Below are 20,036 nucleotides of genomic sequence, written 5' to 3'. Positions count from 1 at the left end.
ATAAAGGTTCCATCTAAGTTTCCACAGCTACCAAAACCTACCCACCAGTTCCCTTAAAAGAGACAATGTTCTGTCAAGAATGTCTGCCTACCTGAAACCGAGTAGATAGAGCTGTTTTTCCTGGGAAGTTCTTGCTGCAGCCAATGGTTTTGGTTATTGGCCTGGGTTTAACTGGATCATGTTCAATCCCCCGGCACATGGCATATAGCCAAGATCTAATAAAACCAACACAAAAGTTTAAGGTGAAAGCAAATGACTATCCTTGTTAAAACAAAATACCTATATTATACTAAACCTTTTATCCTTTTCATGAAACAGGAAAAATCTATTCAAAATTAAGTTCATCACAGAATCTTGCCCTTCCCTATGAATTCCAGTACAATAAACTGCTCAGAAAAACAATACCGATTATGCTTTCTAAGGTCAAGTCATCATTTATATTTTGGAAAAGTACCAACCAAGCTACAGGATTTTACATCCCCAAGCTTTTTTGGTACTTACTAAGCCTAAATACAAGGATCTTAAAGAAATATCAGCATCTTTGTACACGTATATAACCAAGCTTCAAAGCTGAGTTCCTTTCTACCAACCTAATTAGTTAGGTACATGGGGTGGGGGGTGGGGGTTGGGGGGGGAACTAGACTGATAGGCTATAGTGACCTAATATTTTAAAGCAAAAGGATCAATGCAGTTACCTCAAGGAGTGAATATTAACCTAATAGGTCTAGATTTTACCTGATGCTTTTGTCTACATTTGAATTTAACATATCCATAAAAGTTATGACTGAACAGTATCAGGAATCACTTACCCATTCCTCTCCCCAAAATGACTCTGGAGCTGGGATTCAGAGAACTGGGTCAGCTCTCCCATGTATTCTACCCCCAGGATTTCAATGACAGAGGCCCCTAGTTTTCCTCCAAGATTACGGCTAACAACAACAAAAGACAATACATTTGTAAGTAACATCATCAATATCTAGTTAGCAAATAGATACAAAACATTTTGTCTGTGTAAGCAGCTCTCCAGAAGATTCAGGGAAAAGGATAACACACAGTGGTCCTGTAAACTATTGATTTTCTAGAATAAGACTAGATGACTGGGAATTCAATACTCTGAGAGTTAGGGCCTAGGAATAGGAGTAACCATAGCATAAACACAAAGGTAAATTCATTAAGTGGTTATCAAATCAACTATATAAAATTTTTAATTATATAGAATCTACTGTCCCATTTATGGATTCAAATTCCACCTCCCAAAACAAACCCCTTCAATAGTAAAACCTTTTGTATTTAAGAATATAGTAATTCTTCAGCCTAGCCTTTAAGATGTCTAATAATCTGTCCTTAACCTATCTGTTCAGTCCTTTTTCCATTACTTATTTTCCTCAATATGGTCCTAGGTCATGTCCCGTTCACTGAAAATACCTTATACTTTCTCCCTTTTTGTGTTCAAAACATTCTCCAAATTGGTATTTCTCTTATATTCTCACCTGACTCCAAATTGTGCCAAATCTGAAAACGAAATCCCATGCCCTTTTTATAAGTCCTTCTCCAGTGACTTTTATGAACTTTGGTGACTCCCTGTACAATTCATTTAGCAGTTCCACACAGTCTTGATTACGGAACTTTCATTATTGCTTTGAACAGTTATATTTTGTCCCTTCAACAATATTATAAGCTGTTGGTCAAGGACACACAATTGGTATGCACAGCCTAGTTATTAATTTTATTTGGGAACAGTTCAGTAGCCCTGAATGGCTTGCTACAATATTAGAAAAAAGGAAAGAATTAAAGTTCCTATTTGTTATTTAGTAATAGGTTTTAATAAAAAACCTAGAAGGAAGTTAAACGTATGGCTAAAAATCAGTTCATTTTTTAAAATTCAGGATTAAGTATCTTCCACAGATAATCTGGAATTGGAGGTTCATTAAGAAAAGAAATCTCAGTGTGTTTGCAGAATTTTCTGTTTTCTCCCTCCTGTCTCCATGGTACCTGTTTTCCTTGGCTCCAATTCTTAGAGAACAGAAGAAGCTACAACTAGAGAGGGCCTTCACATAGACACAGGAGTGGAAGGTGAGGTGCTCCCTGAGTACTCACACTCTGTTAATAGGCACTTGGTTGAAGAGCTGTGGGACTGACCCATGTGAGACCAGGGTCTGCCGGTTGGGCTTGTTTAATCCACAGGCCAGTTTTGCCAGAACCTGGAGCATGGGAAGCATAAAAACCTCATTACTGTCAACACCCACGCATGGTGAATATTAACATATACACATACCCACATTCACACACAAGGCACAGCTTAAGGGCTGTAACTAGTGGTTTCCACATTAAAAACAAAAACAGAACCAGAAACTCAAGACATCTCCAAACCTGGGTGTCCAACAACATCCACAGTGGAAACATGACCCACTATCATTATCCTCATTGTTCTTCCCACATCTTCCATTCTGTTTTCCTTTAGTAGTTTTTTCCACCCTCATCTGTTCCTTAAGGTTCTCCTACTTCAAGAGGGTAAAGAACAAAGAAGCTACAGAAGAAACTTAAGAGCCATTTCTTAGTGTGTCCATATGAATATGCTAAAACAAACTCATTTTGCCCTACCCCACTTACAGACATTTCTTGATTAATGGTCAGTCCATTTTAAGTCCCAGTTTAATACAGATTACCATCATTTAGTATCTGTGACAAAGACTGGGCTCAAAATCATCATCCAGTAGCAAACATCTTGTACTAAATAAGACTTCAAAATGAAAAGCACCCATGAGAAGTCTTTTCAAAGAACAAGGTACTTCAGTGGTATCAATTCACAAATTATAATTGGTAGGAAAAAATATAAAATCACTTCACATTCATGGGAGAGATTCTCTGAAACTTCTACTAGGTCATAATTAGTTTAAATTACTACACTGAGATTTTTGTTTCCTTTCTCTCCACCTAACCAGGAAAAAACTTCCCCAAACTCTACTGGGTAATTTGGTAACTTTACTCTTTTTGGAAATTCCCTGGTAGTCCAGTGGTTAAGACTCAGTGCTTTCACTGCTGAGGGCCTGGGTTCAGTTCCTGGTCAGGGAACTAAGATCCCGCAAGCTACACAGTGCCAAACTTTTCTCTTCTTGAGGAAGGGAGAGAAGGTAGTAACCAGGGAAAATCAGCTACCACCCTATGACTAAGCCTAGACCAAAGGGGATGAAGATCCCAGGGCCAAACTGTACTTTAATTAGAAAGAATAGAAAAAAAGCAGAGAATACCTAGGTCACACCACAGAAGTGAGATAATACTAGAATATTCAGCAAGTGAAAAGGATTAGGTTCATATATAAAATAAAAAGACTAGCCTTTTTTTTTTTGGCTACACTGCCTGGCTTGTAGGATCTTAGTTCCCCCAACCAGGGATTGAACCCAAGCCCCAGGCAGTGACAGTGCTGAGTTCTAACCACTGGATCACCAAGGAATTCCCACTTCCTCCTTTCTTTGGATAGTTCAATCATTAAGGAAATATTGTGGCTACAACTATATAACCATTTCCAGCAAAATTTTCAGCCTGTTTCCTAGGAAAGTACATGTGCAATGTCAATTCTCATGTTGAAAGAATTACTTAGGTTTTTGTCTTCAATGTGAAGTTTAAAGAGGAACACATTTCAGAGACGTGTAATGGTTTAAATGCCCCATGCAGGGACTTCCCCTGGAGGTCCAGTGGTTAAGACTTCTTCTTCCAACACAGGGGATGTGGGTTTGATCCCTGGTCAGGGAGCTAAGATCCTACATACCTCAAAGTCAAAAAAAAGGAAAACATAAAACAGAAACAATATTATAAGAAATTCAATAAAGACTATTAAATAGTCCACATAAAAAAAAATCTTAAATGCCCCACTCATACCTATCCCGTCTATGCTTTATTGTTGTTGTTTTGTAAAGTTTGTGTTTGTTTCTATCCCTGTGTTTAACTATAGATGTATCTGTTTCTCTTTGAAATCTACTATTAGCCTTCACCTTATTGTGTGAAATCCCAGCAGAACACTGAAAACCGGTCTGCCTCTCGATGGCTGCTCGCATTTCTTCCACAATCACTGCTCCCATAGTGAGCTGTAGGTCTGGAGAGCTGGTGCTTTCAGTCTGAAGAGAATCAAGCCATTGCAATAAGCCTTGTTTTCGCCTTTCCTCTGAAAAAGTTGAGAGGTCCCAGGTAGACATTTTTTTAAAATCAGGGTTTTATTTAATTGTGTTATCAAATGCAGAATGCTTAGATTTCAGGTACTTTAGATATGTTTTTAGAAGACTACTCAGTATCACAACAGAGATCAATTTCTCATACCAAGTCCAGCAGCCTTAATTTCCAGCCTAGGCTGAACCTTATAAGCTTCAATAACCAACAAATATTTTGTATTATCTTTTATGAGCAATGATTTTAAAGTACTTCTGTTTTCTCTCTCCAGTTTTGAACTTTCTTCCTCCAACTTCCCTTGCATGCCACCAAGAATTCTATTAAGTTACTCAATTAGAAATTACTCAGAATTATCTCACGCTTCAGTATAAACTTGTTAGCACTTCTGTATTTTTAGAGGTTGGTTCCAGTTGAATAGCTTAAATCTAATCAGCACCACTAGAAGATTTATTCTCTTGACAAAGTATTTAAATTAGATGTAGCTTTGTACTTATGGCCTTGAAAATATCTTATTACCCAATTTAGGACTAGTCAGTTTTGGAAAAGCATTTTAAAATCATATAACAAGAAAGTTAAGAAGAAATATACATGCTGGTTTAAAGAGGCTTAAGTGAGGGCTTCCCTGATGGCTCAGTGTTAAAGAATCTGCCTGCAGTCGGGAGACACAGGTGATGTGGGAAATGTGGGTTTGGTCCCTGAGTTAGGAAGATCCTCTGGAGCAGAAAATGGCAATTCACTCCAATATTCTTGCCTGAAAAATCCCATGGACAGAGAGGCCTGGCAGGCTGCAGTCCAAAGGGTTGCAAAGAGTTGGACACGACTGAGCATACACACACACAAATGAGCTATGACAAGGCAAGAAAATACAGAGTATCTTGAAGAGATAGAGTAAAGGTTCGTATATATGAGAGGAGGAGGAAGATGAATACATAGAAAGTATTTTCCAACTGCTGTTTCTCTCCTTTGCTAACCTGTCTTCCTCCTCTAATGCCCTAACTGTGGATACTGAGCAACATTCTTCTCTGTGTAGATACCGTTTCTCTCGGTGAACTGGTACTGGCTTACGTTTCAATTTGCTTATGCTGAGTACATGCAAATCTTAAGCTCCTGCCCCAAATTCTTAAACTTTAATCCCTTATTTCTACCTCCCTACAGAAAATTTTTCATTAAATTTTTGAATTTTTCATTAAAGTATCAAACAAAATGCTACTGAAGTCAATCTTTATGTCTTACTCCCCAAAGGTTCTCTTTCCCAAACAACTTCCTGTTTCTCTTAAAGGTTTAAAATCTAATATTGCCTTCTTTTCTTTTACTCCCCTTCACTGTAGTTATCTATGGAGAAGGAAATGGCGACTCATTCCAGTATTCTTGCCTGGAGAATACCATGGACCTCTAGAGGAGCCTGGTGGACTACAGTCCATGGGGTTGCAAACACTCAGACAAGACTGAGCAGCTAACACAATTGCAGTTATCTAGTTACCAAGGCCACTTCAGCATATTCCACATATCCATTGCAGCTCACTCTATTTTACTCATACTTCTTCCATTCTTGCCTGTGCCACTTTGACTTTGTTTTTGGCCACACCAGGGATGAAACCCGTAACCCCTGCTTTGGAAGCACAAAGTCTTAAACACTGGATCACTAGGAAGTACCCATAAATTTATAGTTAGCTCTTAAAATCAGGTAGTGTGAAGTCTTACAAATTAGTTTTTTCCTAAAATTGTTTGACTATTCCACATCCTTTGCGTTTCCATATAAATTTTAGAATCAATTTGTCAATTTCTATAAAATCCTGCTGGGATTTTGGTGAAAATGAAATGAATCTGTAGATTAGCTTGGGGCTTGACCTGCATATATCTTGAACTGTTTTTTCCACATATATTGTTAGATATATTTCTGATAATTTCATGGTTTTAATGCTATTGCAAAAATGCCATTGCTTTTTAAATTTCAACTTCCCATTTTAGATTTTAATATATAGAAGTATTACAAATTCTTACACATTGACGTTGTCCCCTGCAACCCTGCTAAACTCAATTATTTAGTGGGATGGGGGGAGGATAGATTCCTTAGGATTTTCTATAAACATGGCCATATCTCCTATTTCATTCTTCCTTCACATCTTTTATTTCTTCTCCTGTACTGACTGCATCATCTTGAACCTCTAATACAATGTTGACTAGAACTGTCATAAGAGTGAGCACTGGTAATTTGTGCAAAAACTTCAGGATTAAACTGATAAACTCTAGCTATGGTCCACAACTCTAGGATCCATAACTATTAATACAAAAGAGAAGTCCTTATACTGATAAGTGGTATACCTTCTTCTGTGCCATGAGCTGAGTAGTACCTTCCAAGCTCTGGTGGCTCAGATGGTAAAGAATCTGCCTACTATGCAAGAGACTGGTTTGATCCCTGGGTCGGGAAGATGTCCTAGAGAAGGGAATGGCTACCCACTCCAGTATTCTGGCCTGGAGAATTCCGTGGACAGAGGAGCCTGGAGGGCTACAGTTCATGGGAGTTGCAAAGAGTTGGACATGACTGAGCAACTAGTACTTTCACTTTCAAGCTCCCTCTGGTTGTTCACAGAATTTATTATCTTGCGGCTGTAGGACTGAGGTCCTCCTTTCTTGCTTGCTGTCAACAGAGGGCAGCTCTCAGAGCATAGACGTGGGGGCTTCTCCAAAAGCCCTCTTGCAATATGGCAGCTTCCTTCTTCAAAGCCTGCAAGGAGTCTATCCCAACTCCTACAGCTCTCAACTTTGGCAGCTGATTTTTTTTAAGTTTTTATTTTTTTATTTTTTTTTTAAGTTTTTAAATATTAATTTATTTTTATCTTCTTTTTGTTTCTTTTTGGCTGAGCTGGGTAGCACATGGGCCAGGGGATAGAACCCATAGCCCCTGCAATGTAAGCATGGAGTCTTAACCACTGGACTGCCAGGGAAGTCCCTGAAAGTTGATTTATAATTTTTTTATATTAATACAGCTACACAACTTTCTTGTTATACACATTCACATGTTCAATATTTGCTTAGAAAGAAATGAATTAAGAGGAAACAAAGGAGAAAACAAAGGAGTTCTTTAGCTAACACAAACCAGTTACAAAGAGGCCCCAAAGGGAAAGTTTTCACTCTGGCAGTTTTTGAGTATTAAGTAATCATACTACTTAAACTTCACACACACATAACTATTTCAGAAACAGAAAACCCAGAGTTGCAAATGGGTAAATAGGACCCATTAAGAGGCAGGATGGTCAAGTTGAATGGGAACTTTAGTATCAAAACATCACAGATATCTGGATTCTTTTCCTAGCTTTGAAATATATGTCATATTCATGAAAAATAATTTCTGGGAGAATATATACACTTAGATCAGCTCATTTCTGTTAACAGATTTTTTTTCTGGCTACACACATCATGTGAAGACTCAGGAATATGATATGAAATATCACCATAAATCATTTCCTAGACATTGTATTATTCTGAACACTCTAAATAATAAGATGTTATCACTGCATCTGGAAGCTTAAAATTTAAACTGGACACAATAAAGCAACTTGTTCCTTCATATACAAATACCTTTTATTTCCTCATACAGAAATAAGACTTCTTTAAAACACTGGTAAACAACCATTTGAGTAGAAGTAACATTTGACCACCAACAGAGGTATGCACCATCATCTTCATCAGAGAGCTCTTCAACAATGAGTTGCCTCCCACAAAACCAATGTAATGTGTAATAGTTTTTATTCTGAACTATGTAGGTTTTGAGAGGGTCTGCAAATCTCCTGAAAACTGCATGCAAAATTGTCTTATATGTAAGTATCTATTTTTCTGAGACAAGCAAGGGTCCATAGCTTTCAACAGGTTTAAAAGGGCATACAGTCTTAAAAAAAACTTAAACAACAAATTATTTTAAGTATTATAAAAACAAAACACAACCACACAAAATCTGAGATACAGCAAAAGGAGTCCCCAAAAGGAAGTTCATAGCAATACAGGCCTTCCTCAAAAAGAGAAGAAAAGTCTCAAGACTTCTCTGGCAGTCCAGTGGTTAAGATTCTGGGCTTTCACTACAGGGGGCACAGATTCAATCCCTGGGCAGGGAACTAAGATCCTGCATGTCACTTGGCATGGGCAAAAAAATTTTAAAAAGAGAAAAGTCACAAACCATAAGATGCTGCAATATATATATTTGATAATGATTCATATCCAGAATACATAAAGAAGTCCTATAGATGAATGAGATAAGACAACCAAGAAAAATGGGCAAGTGCTTAACTCGACACTTCATGAAAGAATGGTCATCACTTACATAAAAGATGTTCAATCTCATTAACACCAGGAACATGCAAACTAAAACCATAACATGATATCACCATATATGATATCACAATCATCAAAACGGTTAAAACACAAGAGGAAAAAGCAAGGGTTGACAAAGATGTGGCACGACTAGAACTCTCATATACTGCTAGTGGAATTATAAATCAGTACAACCATTCTGGAAAACTTTTGGGGCTATCTATTAACACTGAGTACAGACAAACTAAAGCTGAATACAGGCAAACCCTACAACTGAGCACATCAGTCACATGCTCAACAGAATGTATACACTTGTTCACCGAAAGATATTTACAAAAATGTTCATAGCAACTCTGTTATTAGTGGTCCAAAACTGGAAAAAAAACCCACAAAATATCCATGGGTAAACTGTAATATATTCATACAATGTAATACTACACAAACCCAACTATATACAACAGAATGGATGAATCTCATAAAGACAATATTGAATGAATGAAGCCGGACTCAAGTATATACTGCATAATTTCAATTTTAGAAACTTCAAAAATAAGTTAAATAGAAATCAGGACAGTTGTTATACAGGAGAGAGGGAAGAGGGACAGAGAACAACTGGGAGGGCAAGCAAATGTGGCTTCTAGAGTTCTGATGTTTTTTGATCTGGGTTCTGTTTATACAAGTGGGTTTACTTTGTGAAAATCAGTCAAGTGTACACCTAATTTACACACTTTATGTATATTATATCAAAGTTTAGATGAGCAAGAAAAAGGGAAACCTACTGGATTCCAGATTTCAGAAGAAGCAGAAATAATCATATCATAAAAATTATAATTTAAAAATTACTAAAAGGTATGTGGAGTCTAAAGTAGGACACAAATGAACTATCTATAAAACAAAAACAGACTTACAAAACAGAGAACAGACCTGTGGTTGCCAAGGGCAGCAGGGAGGGATGGATTGGGAGTTTGCAATTAGCAGATACAAACTATTACAATACATAGAATGGATAAAACAACACAGTCCTTCTGTATAGCACAGAGAACTATATCAATATCCTGTGACAAACTATGATGGAAAAAATATGAAAAAGAATTATATATATGTGTGTGTCTTAAAGAATCACTTTGCTGTATGGCAGAAATTAACACATTGTAAATCAACTATACTTCAACAGGGCTTCCCTGGTAGCTCAGTGGTGAAGAACCCGCCTGCCAATGTGGGAGACACAGGTTCAATCCCTGGTTGGTCAGAAGCAGCTAGGACTATGTGCCACAGCTACTGAGCCTGTGCTCTAGAGTCTAGGAACCACAACTACTGAAGCCCATGCGCCTTAGATCCTGTGCTCTGTAACAAGAGAAGCTACCGCAATAAGAAGCCTGTATACCGCAACTGTAGAGTAGCCCCCACTGGCCGCAACTAAAGAGCCCACACAGTAACAAAGACCCAGCAAGGTCAGAAATTTTAAAAAACTACATTTCATCAAAATGCATTTTAAAAAATAAATAAAAATCACTAAAAGGTACATTAAGTGAAGACCTAAAAAGCTGGTGAAATGTTTATAGATGGGATAGTTTAAGATACTATCTTTTTTAAAAATGTGAATTAAGGGGCTTCCCAGGTAGTCCAATGGCTAAGACTCTGAGCTCCCAATTCAGGGGACCAGGTTTGAGCCCTAGTCAGGGAACTAGATCCCACATGTCACAACTAAGACCCAGTGCACCTAACTAAATAAATATTTTTTTTAATAAATAAAAATGTGAATTCAATGTAACTTCCAGAATTATCTGAGGAATTCAACTAATGCATTCTAAAATATATACCAAACAATAAAGGTCCATAAATAGCCAAGACAATTTTGAAAAACAAAAGTAGAGGGGAGTCCTTATCAAATATTATAATATACCACAAGCTAATAAAAACAATGTGTTTCTGAAACAAAAGGAGACCCTAATGGGCTATTATAGAATAACTGATATATGAGAAGTTGAGAAAAATGGATTATTAATAAATAACTGTTGGGGAAAACTGACTCACTAAAAGATTAATAATTAAGGTGGCTCCCTACTTTAAATCAAATATAATGGTCAACTCCATATAGTTGAAATACCTAAAAATAAGCTATAAGGCAAATTGAAGAAAATGTAGAAAAATGTCTTTAGGAACATCTGGTAGAAATGAATGTCTAAAATGAGATTTAAAATGCACAAACCATAAAGTGAAAAATGGAAGGACTAAAAGAATTCATTCAACAAAGTACAGTATAAATAAAGTTAATGGATGACAGACCTGGGAAAAGATGTTTGAAGTGTCAAAAACAGACAAGGAACCAACAATTAGGATACAGGAGACTTCTCCCCCGACAAAAAAGGGAGGAAATCCAATGGAAAATTGGGTGATTATAAATAAGCAAACTCATAAAAGTGGAAACTCAACTGGCTAACAAGTATATGAAAAAAAGCTCAACTTCAATTAGTAAATAGAGAAATATAAGCTAAAACAAGCCCCAAAATATAAAGTACACCTTTATAGCCATTACATTTTAAAATATTAGATAATACCAATTGCTGGTGAGGATAGGGAGGATATGGGAACTCTTGTGTACTGTCAGGGGTCAGGCAAACTGTTACAGCAGTTCTGGAAACCAATTTGGCAATATTTAGTGAAACCAAGTATATGTGTATACCCTATGATCTAGCAGTCCACTCCTGAAAATACTCAGAGAAACCCCTGCATAGGTCCAAAAGAGGATTAATAAGGACATTGATCATATAAACAGAAGGGTCTGTAAACATAGTAGATCCATACCATAGATTGCACTGCAATTAAAAGCAACCAATTGGGCTTCCCTGGTGGCTCAGTGGTAAAGAATCTGCCTGCCAATGCAGGGGACATGGGTTCGATCCCTGGTCCAGGAAGATCCCACATGCTGCAGAGCAACTAAGCCCATGCACCACAACTACTGAGCCTGTGCTCTAGAGGCATAGGAAGCCGCAACTACTGAGCACACATGCCCCAACTACTGAGGCCTGTGCACCCTAGAGGCCATTCTCCACAACAGGAGACGCCTCTTCACTGAGAAGCTCGTGCACCACAACTAGAGAGCAGCCCCCGCTCGCTGCAACTAGAGAAAAGCTTGTGCAGCAATGAAGACCCAGTGCCTCCCCCCAAATAAATGATTTTTTTAAAAGCAATCAATTACACATAAATATAGCTACATGGATAGATCTATAAAACCACCAATGAAAGAAAATTAAAAAGAATGAGATCTATAATACCATAACATGATCTTGTAATTAAAAGCACAAGTTTTTCTTTTAACATTGTCTCACGGCAAATTAATGCAGTTTATACTCAACTGCATCTTTTAAAAAAAAATTTATTGGAGTATAGGTGATGTACAAAGTTGTATTAGTTTCAGGTATACAGCAAAGTGAATCAGTTATACATGTATCAATACCTATATCCACTTTTTAAAATTTTTCTTCCACAGAGGCCATAACAGAATACCAAGTAGAGTTCCCTGTGCTACACAGCACGTTCTTGTCATCTATTTTATATATAGTAGTGTATATATGTCAGTTACAATCTCCCAATTTATTCCTCCCTTCCTTATCCCCTCGTAACCACAAGTTTGTTTTCTATATCAACTCTACTTGTTTTGTAGATAAGTTCATTTGTACCTCATCCATGCTGCTACAAATGGCATTGTTTTGTTCTTTTTTATGCCTGAGTAATACTGCATTGTACATATGTACCACATCTTCTTTACCCATTCCTCTACTGATGGGCATTTAAGTTGCTTTCACGTCCTGGCTATTGTAAATAGTACTACAATGAACACCAGGGTGCATGCATCTTTTTGAATTATGGTTTTCTCTGGGTATATAACCCAGAAGTAGGATTGATGGGTTATATGGTAGTTCTGCTTTCAGTTTTTTAAGGAACCTCCAAAACTTTTTTTCCATAGTGGCTGTACCAATTTACATTCCCACCAACAGTGTACAAGGGTTCCCTTTTCTCCACATCCTCTCCAGCATTTTTATTTGGAAATTTTTTGGATGATGGCCCCTCTGACTGGTGTGAGGTGATACCTCATTGTATTTCTGATTTGCATTTCTCTACTAATTATTGATGTTGAACATCTTTTCACTTATATAATATGTGCTTTTAAAACTCTAGCACAAGTTTTAAAAGAACAAATTATATAAAAAGCACAAGTTTTAAAAGCACACATTAAGTCAGAGAAAGACAAATACTGCATGTTATCACTTATATGTAGAATCTAAAATATAAACAAATGAATACAACAAAACTGAAACAGACTCACAGATATAGAGGGCAAACTAGTTGTTACTGTGAGGAAAGGGAAGAAGGGGCAAGTTAGGCGCAGGGGTTTCAGAGTTACGAACTACTGTGTATAAAATAAATAAATGGATACAGCACAGGGAAATATAGTCACTATTTTATAATAACTTTGAATAGAATATAATCTATAAAAATATTGAATCACTGTGTTGTACACCTGAAACTAATATAATAGTAAATTGACTACACTTCAAAAAATAAATGAAAAAAATAATTATCAAATAAAATAATTAAATAAACAAAAATAATTAAAAGCACAAGTACAAAGCAACATTGTACAATCTGTAAAGACATATACATATTTAAGAAGATCTATGTCAGTGAGTGCCAGAGAGTTTGTGGGGTAGGAAGGGAGTGAGGGGAATCACTATGAAGGGAAAAGGAGTAAAATAAGTCAAATAAAATACGAGGCCTTGAGCAGCTCACTGATGACATCATCCTGTGAGTACATCAACTCCCTGTTTTTGAGGTCCCCTTAAAAAAGCTCACCCTTCTTATGAACCAAGTTATACATTAACCTACAAATAATGGAAGTGCTCAGTCAGCCTTCTACTGATAACTTTAACCTGCCCTAGTTATGCTTAAGGAGAAACTCGATTTTACAGATTTCACAGCTTCTCAATATCCATATACCTGGAAAGATAAGAGAATTTGTATATCCTTCCATGTGAGTCCTTGAGATTCATTCACGTTGTAGGTTAAGTTTCGTTTCACTGAATCCAAGAAGGAGCAGTGTGACCAAGCAAAGCAGGTTCCAAAGGCAGGAAGCAGAAGCAATACTGATGCTATGGAAGTACCTTTCTCAACAGTCCCTTCTGTTGTAGACCCTTGGGGAAACCCTTCAATGCAGGTGGTTGGCAACAAGTCTGCTGAGATACGCTGATTTTGGAGCTTTTGTAGTCTCTCTTGCACAGCACTGGTCAGGTCTAAATAAGCCTCATCAATGCTGCCACGTTCCATTACAGCAAAACGAGACATTATCTCCATCACTTCCATACTGGCTTCCCGGTACCTAAGAGCATGATAGCATAATATACTCACATACATACAGACCAAGGAAAGGATGCTCTTTCGAAGTAGCTGGTGTTCCTTCACAGACTTGAGTAAATTACTCCAAGGTATTTTTACAAATACTTGAAAAACTTAGTGTGTATATATACATATATATATATATATATATGTTTCTGCAAATCATATTTTAATTTTTATGTGGCATCTCAAGTTAACTATTAAAATAATTTTAAATTATCCAGGTCTTAATAACTTTTTGGTCTATAAACATATTCTTAAATTTTTAAAAACTGCCTTTGTTTGTTACTTGATGAAGATTTTAAGGGTAAAATAAATGATCCAGTATAAAGTTGGTGGCATGTGGCTTTTCAAAATCACACTCTGAAGTCAACTATATTTCTGGGACATGACACTGTCTTTCCCAGCCAACATAAAATTCTATTCAATGCAATGTAACATATGTCCATTAGCTAAATTAATTCTACTTTAGAGTAACAGTATTAATCTTCAGTTAAATCTTTCTTCATTTCTGGCAATAATTCCAATGTGAGGTTGGCTATGACACTCCACTTTTAGACTTCTGATAGGTGAATTCAGGAATATCTAAAGTCCCAAGTCAAAGCATGATCCCTACACACACCACCACATACAGTATAGTGTACTGTGAGAACGTGGGGATCTGAAAAAGAGTTGAATCCTCAGTCTTCTGCTTCTTAGCTGTGTGAACTTAAATTATTTAACCTCTAAACTTACCCCTTGTGGGTGTGTGTAGGAATGAGTGGGGAGGGGGTGGGGTGGATAATACTAGAATTTACCTTATAACGATGTGAGATTTAAGAGACACTGCCAATGAAAAATTTCACACAGTGCCTGGCATATGACATATGTTCAATATGTTTATTAGCTATTAGGATTATTATAATGGTGGGGGCTTGTACCTACCTCTAATTTGGCTATGCCTATATTAATGTCTTCTATTCTGAGGCTAACTTTCTAAAATCTGTGGGGAGAGAGCTCAGTTCAAAACAGAAGGTCAGCACCTTTGAATCTGTTCAATTCTGGCAAATAATTCTAGATATTGCACTAGAATGTGAATCTGACTCAACTTTCTCTGGGAAAACTCTTTAAGTTTCACAATCAATTTAATAACTTCAAACACTTCAGACTTTTCGCCTGAGAACATGGGAACTGGTATTAACTTTTAATTACAATAACTAATTTTTAAACATTTAAGGAACTAAAAAGGTATTAAGGGTAGATATTATTATAGGTAATGATTCTCAACGGTTCCTAAAATATAATATTAAAATCTGTTTTCATTTCACACTGAAAAGTTGGCTGACTGAAGGGAACCTTTTCAGACGTCATTTACACAAAACAAATTAGAAAACATCAGTTCCTAGCCTCATGAAATGATTCCAACTCCTCTACTCCCCTTAAACCATCTTCTCTTCTTACTTGGCGAGGTTAGCTTTTCCATGGAGCTCACGAACTTGTGCCAGTAGAAGATCTGGACATAACTTCTTAGCATCATCTGCCCACATGTTTCTAGTAACCCCAAATGCACGAGCTTCATAACTTACTGCAACTATTCTAAGGTTAGGAAAAAAAGGGGAGCAAAAACATTATATGATCATAAGCAAAAGTAATTAAAATTCAGCATGATGAATAGGTTATAAACATAATAGAAACTTTTTGATCACAGATGCTACTATTTTTTTTCCTTAATTTTTTGGCCACAGAGCAAAAATATTACATGATCATAAAAATTTCACATGATCATAAAATTTCACATGACAACTAGATTATAAACACAATAGTAGAAACTTTTTGGCCACTGATGCTACTACTATTTTTTTAAAACTTTTTAGCCACACAACAGCATATGGGATCTTAGTTCCCTGACCAGGGATGGAACCCATACCCCCTGGAGTGAAGTCTTAACCTCTGGACTGCCAGGGAAGTCCCATTGATACCACTATTCATTCTCAAACACAGCAGTTCAGAACTCTCAAAAATAGGACCTAGCATAGTGCCATGTATTCTCAGAGATTAAAAGAGCAGTTTAGAGTTATAAGAATAACTATGATACATACCCACCACCCTTCCATGATGTGTACTGTACAACTGCACAAGGTTTATTCCTCAAATGAGGATTTTGCCGCTGTTCCACTTGAACGAAAAAACAGTCCATGTCCACTAGAGCAACTACCCGGTCTCTTCCATCAGTCATTTTTCTGTAAGACAATATATTATGAACAGTTAGAAAGGACATTGAATCTAAATCACCAAAGAAAACTACTTCCATTCTTTCACTGTCGAATTACCATAAGCATGGGAGCATGGAAACTAACAAGAATGAAACAGGCATTTTCATATACTGCTGGAAGGAGAATAACAAATTGATACACCTTTAGAAGGATAATAATAATAAAAGCTTTAAAAAATACCCATTTCCCCCAAAGAACTGAACACTTTACAAAAGATATTCAGATAGTCAACAGGCATATGAAAATGGGCTCAATGTCATTAGGCATAGGGAAATGCAAATTACATGTACATCAATGCAAACTGCATGTACAAATGCAAATTACAATGTACATCAATGGTGGGATAAAGCCAACAGTTAGAATCTAATGGACAGACAAATTTCAAATATAAGTTCAGGGTAAAGAGAAGCACAAAATAATATATAGTATCAAAGCATTCATGTGAATTTCAAAACTTTCTTTGAAAAACTTCTAGGGTTACAGAAAAGTCACAAACATAGTAGGGTTCCCCCATACCCAGTTTCCCCTAGTGCTACATTTTACACAGCACAATTATCAAAGCTAAAAAATGAACATGAGCGTAATATTCACACTACAAACTTTACTTGAATTTTACCAGTTACTCCCATTAATGTCCATTTTTGGTTCCAGAATCCAGCTTAAGATCCAGTCTTAGTCATCACATCTCCTTAGTCTTCTCCAATCAGTGCCACTCCATGTTTCTCATGACCTTGACAGTTTCACAGGGAACTACTCAGTTGCTTTGAGAACATCTCTCAGTTTAGGTTTGTCTGATGTTCCCCCTGCCCTTTTTAAAAATAAATTCTTAAAAAAAAAATTTATTTATTTTTGGCTGTGCTGGGTCTTCACTGTTGCTTACACTTTTCTCTAGTTGTTGTTAGTGGGGCCCACTGTCTAGTTGCAATGAGCAGGCTTTGCACTGCAGTGCTTCTCTTGTTGAGGAGAACAGCCTCTAGGTGCATGGACTTTAGAAGCTGCAACTCCCGGGCTCTAGGGCACCAGCCTAATTGCTCTGAGGCATGTGGGATCTTCCTGGGTCAGGAATCAAACCTGTGTCTCCTGCATTGCCAGGTAGCTTCCTTACAACTGAGCCATCAGGGAAGCCCTGATGTTTTCTCTTGATAAGACTGAGGTTATGCATTCCAGGCAAGAACATTGTGGAAGTGTTCTGCTTTTCTCAAGTAATGTATCATGTTTGGAGTTACATGACGTCACTATGTCTTAATACTAGTGATGGTAAACATATCATTGAATAGTGACAGTGTTTGCTAGGTTTCTCACTGTAAGGTTACTATTTTTTCCTTTCGTAGAAGAGATACTTTGAGACTATGCACATATCCCGTTTCTCTTCAAATTTTGAACTTCTGAGCACCCATCAGCGGATCTGGCCTGTAACAATTACTTTGTAGTGTTCTACTGCTGATTTTCTATCTATTCATGTTCAACTTTTGAAGACAAAAAGAAAACAACCAAAAAAAGAAAATACTACACACTATTTGTAGACAGACATACGTAAACGTATGGGTGCTAGATTGAAAGAACAAACCTTATAAACCATTGATAGAGGTAAATGTTTTCATTTAACATTGTTAGAAATCTGAAAGAAGGCTTTATAAACGAAAGCAGTGGCTCCCAAACTTTACTACAGATTGGAATAACCTAGGAACCTTTAAACACTATTGATTTCTGGCTTCTACTATCAGACATCTAACTTAATTAGAATGGGTGTGACCTGGGCATCGCAATTTTTATAAGTCTTCTCTAATGCACAGCAGAGATTGGAAACCACTGACCTAACGTAAACAAGGTATTTAAATATGAGAGAACACAGGTTTTACAGTTGAGTAAGCACTCAACTGTACTTTTTTTAAGTGTCAAAAATTAACGTTCACCTTGAAAAAAGTGTCATGCTACTACAAAGCTAAAAGATTAGAGGGGAAAATGATGACTTCAAAAAACCAGAGTAGTCAAGGCATTGCTGTTGTTGCTGTTAAGTCGCTTCAGTCATGTCCGACTCTGTGGGACACCACAGACGGCAGCCCACCCGGCTCCCCCGACCCTGGGATTCTCCAGGCAACCCACTGGAGTGGGTTGCCATTTCCTTCTCCAATGCATGAAAGTGAACAGTGAAACTGAAGTCACTCAGTCTGTCTGACTCTTAGCGACCCCAGGGACTGCAGCCTACCAGGCTCCTCCGTCCAGGGGATTTTCCAGGCAAGAGTACTGGAATGGGGTGCCATTGCCTTCTCCAAGTCAAGGCATTAATTCCTTACAAATTCCACTCACTGAAAACAGGCAGAATGTAATACTTTAAACCATAACATACCAGAAATCACTTTGCCCTGAAGTGGCTTTTGTGTAGTCTTCAAATAGATTAATATTGGATTAAAAAATAGTAAATGCATTGTCTCATACACACACACACAGACTTAAAAACACGGATTAAAAACAGTAAATGTAATGCCTCTCTCTCTCACACACACACACATGCACACACAGACTTACATTGGATTAAAAATAGTAAATGCATTGTCACACACACACCCCTAACTACCATATTAGATACAAATACTAGAAGTGGAGTAGGAACAGGGAGCAGTGATTTAAGTACAGCAAACATTTCCTAAATACTCAACCACCAAAAACGGATATTTAGATTTTAACTGTTTTAGTTTTCAGTTTACAGCAACAGCTTTTTAAAGATAAAAAGTGAAACACGCTCTATGTTAAAACTTTCCTTTGGGAATAAGGATTAGGCTACACCTCAAATGACCAAACACCTCAAATGACCAAAACTGTACAAACCTTCGGTATTTGCAATTCCTCATCTTTAACGATCTCAATTTACCAAGATCTGTACAAAACACATTTAGTGCCTATCAGGTGGTAACACAGCCAAGGAAAACCAGTACAAGTGAAGAGGGAAGTTTAAAAAGCTACCATTTTTCCCCACAAGAAAAATTCTCTTAAAAGGCAATACGAGGGCCTTTTCTGTAAGCAATGCTTTCTACTTTATTGTTATTTCGGGCCAATGTTGTCCTCAATCACTGCTATATTATACAACCAATAGCCAAGGCAACATGAAAAGTCTAAAAACAGATACAGAACGGTTCTAAATTCTCTTACCAATGTGACGACACTTGGCAAAACCGCCACCCGCGGACGCCGTCGAGACTGGGCTAGGTGTCCACTGGAAGGACGTTAAAGCGGTCTTGAATATTTGTCCCCTTTCTGGGAACGGATCAGTCGGTTTTGAGACAGATTTGTTCCCTGGAACAACGGAGAAATGAACCGAGGGTCGCAGACGGCCCTCGCCTAGGCAGCTGCTAGCACAGTCGGGCGGGTCCAACCTTGGCCAGCGCGACCGGCACACCGTCTTCCTAACAATCACACAGCGCGCGCGCCGCCGGGGACCGTTGACGCGCCTGCGTACCGCGGCCCCAAAGTCTCTCGCTCCGCCCACCAAGGAGCAACCGTCATAAGGGAGCCGCCACTTCCGCGGGCGCATGCGCACTGGGACGTCGGGCGCGTGCGCAGCGCCGGCTCTTTCCCGGCTGGATCTTCGGCGGCTCACGCTCCTCCTCCTGCTCCTCACCGCCCCGCCTCGGCCCGCCGCGGCCCGGTACCAGCGTGTGGTCCCGCCAACGGAGCCGTCCGTGCCTCGTGCTCCCAGGATTGCGGTGCTGCGCGCTCGTGGTGCGTGGCACTACTCATGGCGATGGATCGAGTGAACACGCTGTGCGAGCAGCTGGTGAAAGCGGTGACGATCATGATGGACCCCAGCTCCACCCAGCGTTACCGGCTAGAAGCCCTCAAGGTATCTGAGTTCTGGCGACCCGGGCCTGCCCCGAGACCCTCCCCCCGCCTCAGCCGTCCCGGCGCAGCCCACGACGCTGGTCGTCT

The 20,036-nt window shown here is 38.2% G+C and overlaps 2 protein-coding genes across 3 annotated transcripts in view; one reads left to right on the top strand and one right to left on the bottom strand.

Annotated features, from left to right (window-relative positions):
* The window catches only part of POLH (DNA polymerase eta), a 27,978-nt gene extending 7,942 nt beyond the window's left edge, over positions 1-20,036 (bottom strand). The window contains exons 1-8 of one of the 2 annotated variants that reach the window (XM_069564576.1): positions 19,260-20,036; positions 15,939-16,079; positions 15,301-15,435; positions 13,629-13,843; positions 3,990-4,159; positions 2,098-2,201; positions 810-929; positions 92-215 (exon numbers count right to left, since the gene is read on the bottom strand). In XM_069564576.1, coding sequence (XP_069420677.1) covers positions 92-215; positions 810-929; positions 2,098-2,201; positions 3,990-4,159; positions 13,629-13,843; positions 15,301-15,435; positions 15,939-16,075 — 1,005 coding nt within the window. In that variant the 5' untranslated portion in view covers positions 16,076-16,079; positions 19,260-20,036. The remainder of the gene's footprint in view (positions 1-91; positions 216-809; positions 930-2,097; positions 2,202-3,989; positions 4,160-13,628; positions 13,844-15,300; positions 15,436-15,938; positions 16,080-19,259) is intronic. The other variant, XM_069564577.1, reaches the window with a different exon arrangement.
* XPO5 (exportin 5) overlaps positions 19,629-20,036 on the top strand; it is a 43,982-nt gene continuing 43,574 nt past the window's right edge. Inside the window, exon 1 of the mRNA XM_069564575.1 lies at positions 19,629-19,950. Within this exon, the coding sequence (XP_069420676.1) occupies positions 19,846-19,950 (105 nt within the window). The 5' untranslated portion in view covers positions 19,629-19,845. The remainder of the gene's footprint in view (positions 19,951-20,036) is intronic.

The sequence above is a fragment of the Ovis canadensis genome, chromosome 20, assembly GCF_042477335.2.
Source record: "Ovis canadensis isolate MfBH-ARS-UI-01 breed Bighorn chromosome 20, ARS-UI_OviCan_v2, whole genome shotgun sequence".
Lineage (NCBI taxonomy): Eukaryota > Metazoa > Chordata > Mammalia > Artiodactyla > Bovidae > Ovis > Ovis canadensis.
The sequence above is the reverse complement of the archived record's forward strand: the minus strand, read 5'-3'. Positions and strand labels throughout refer to the sequence as shown.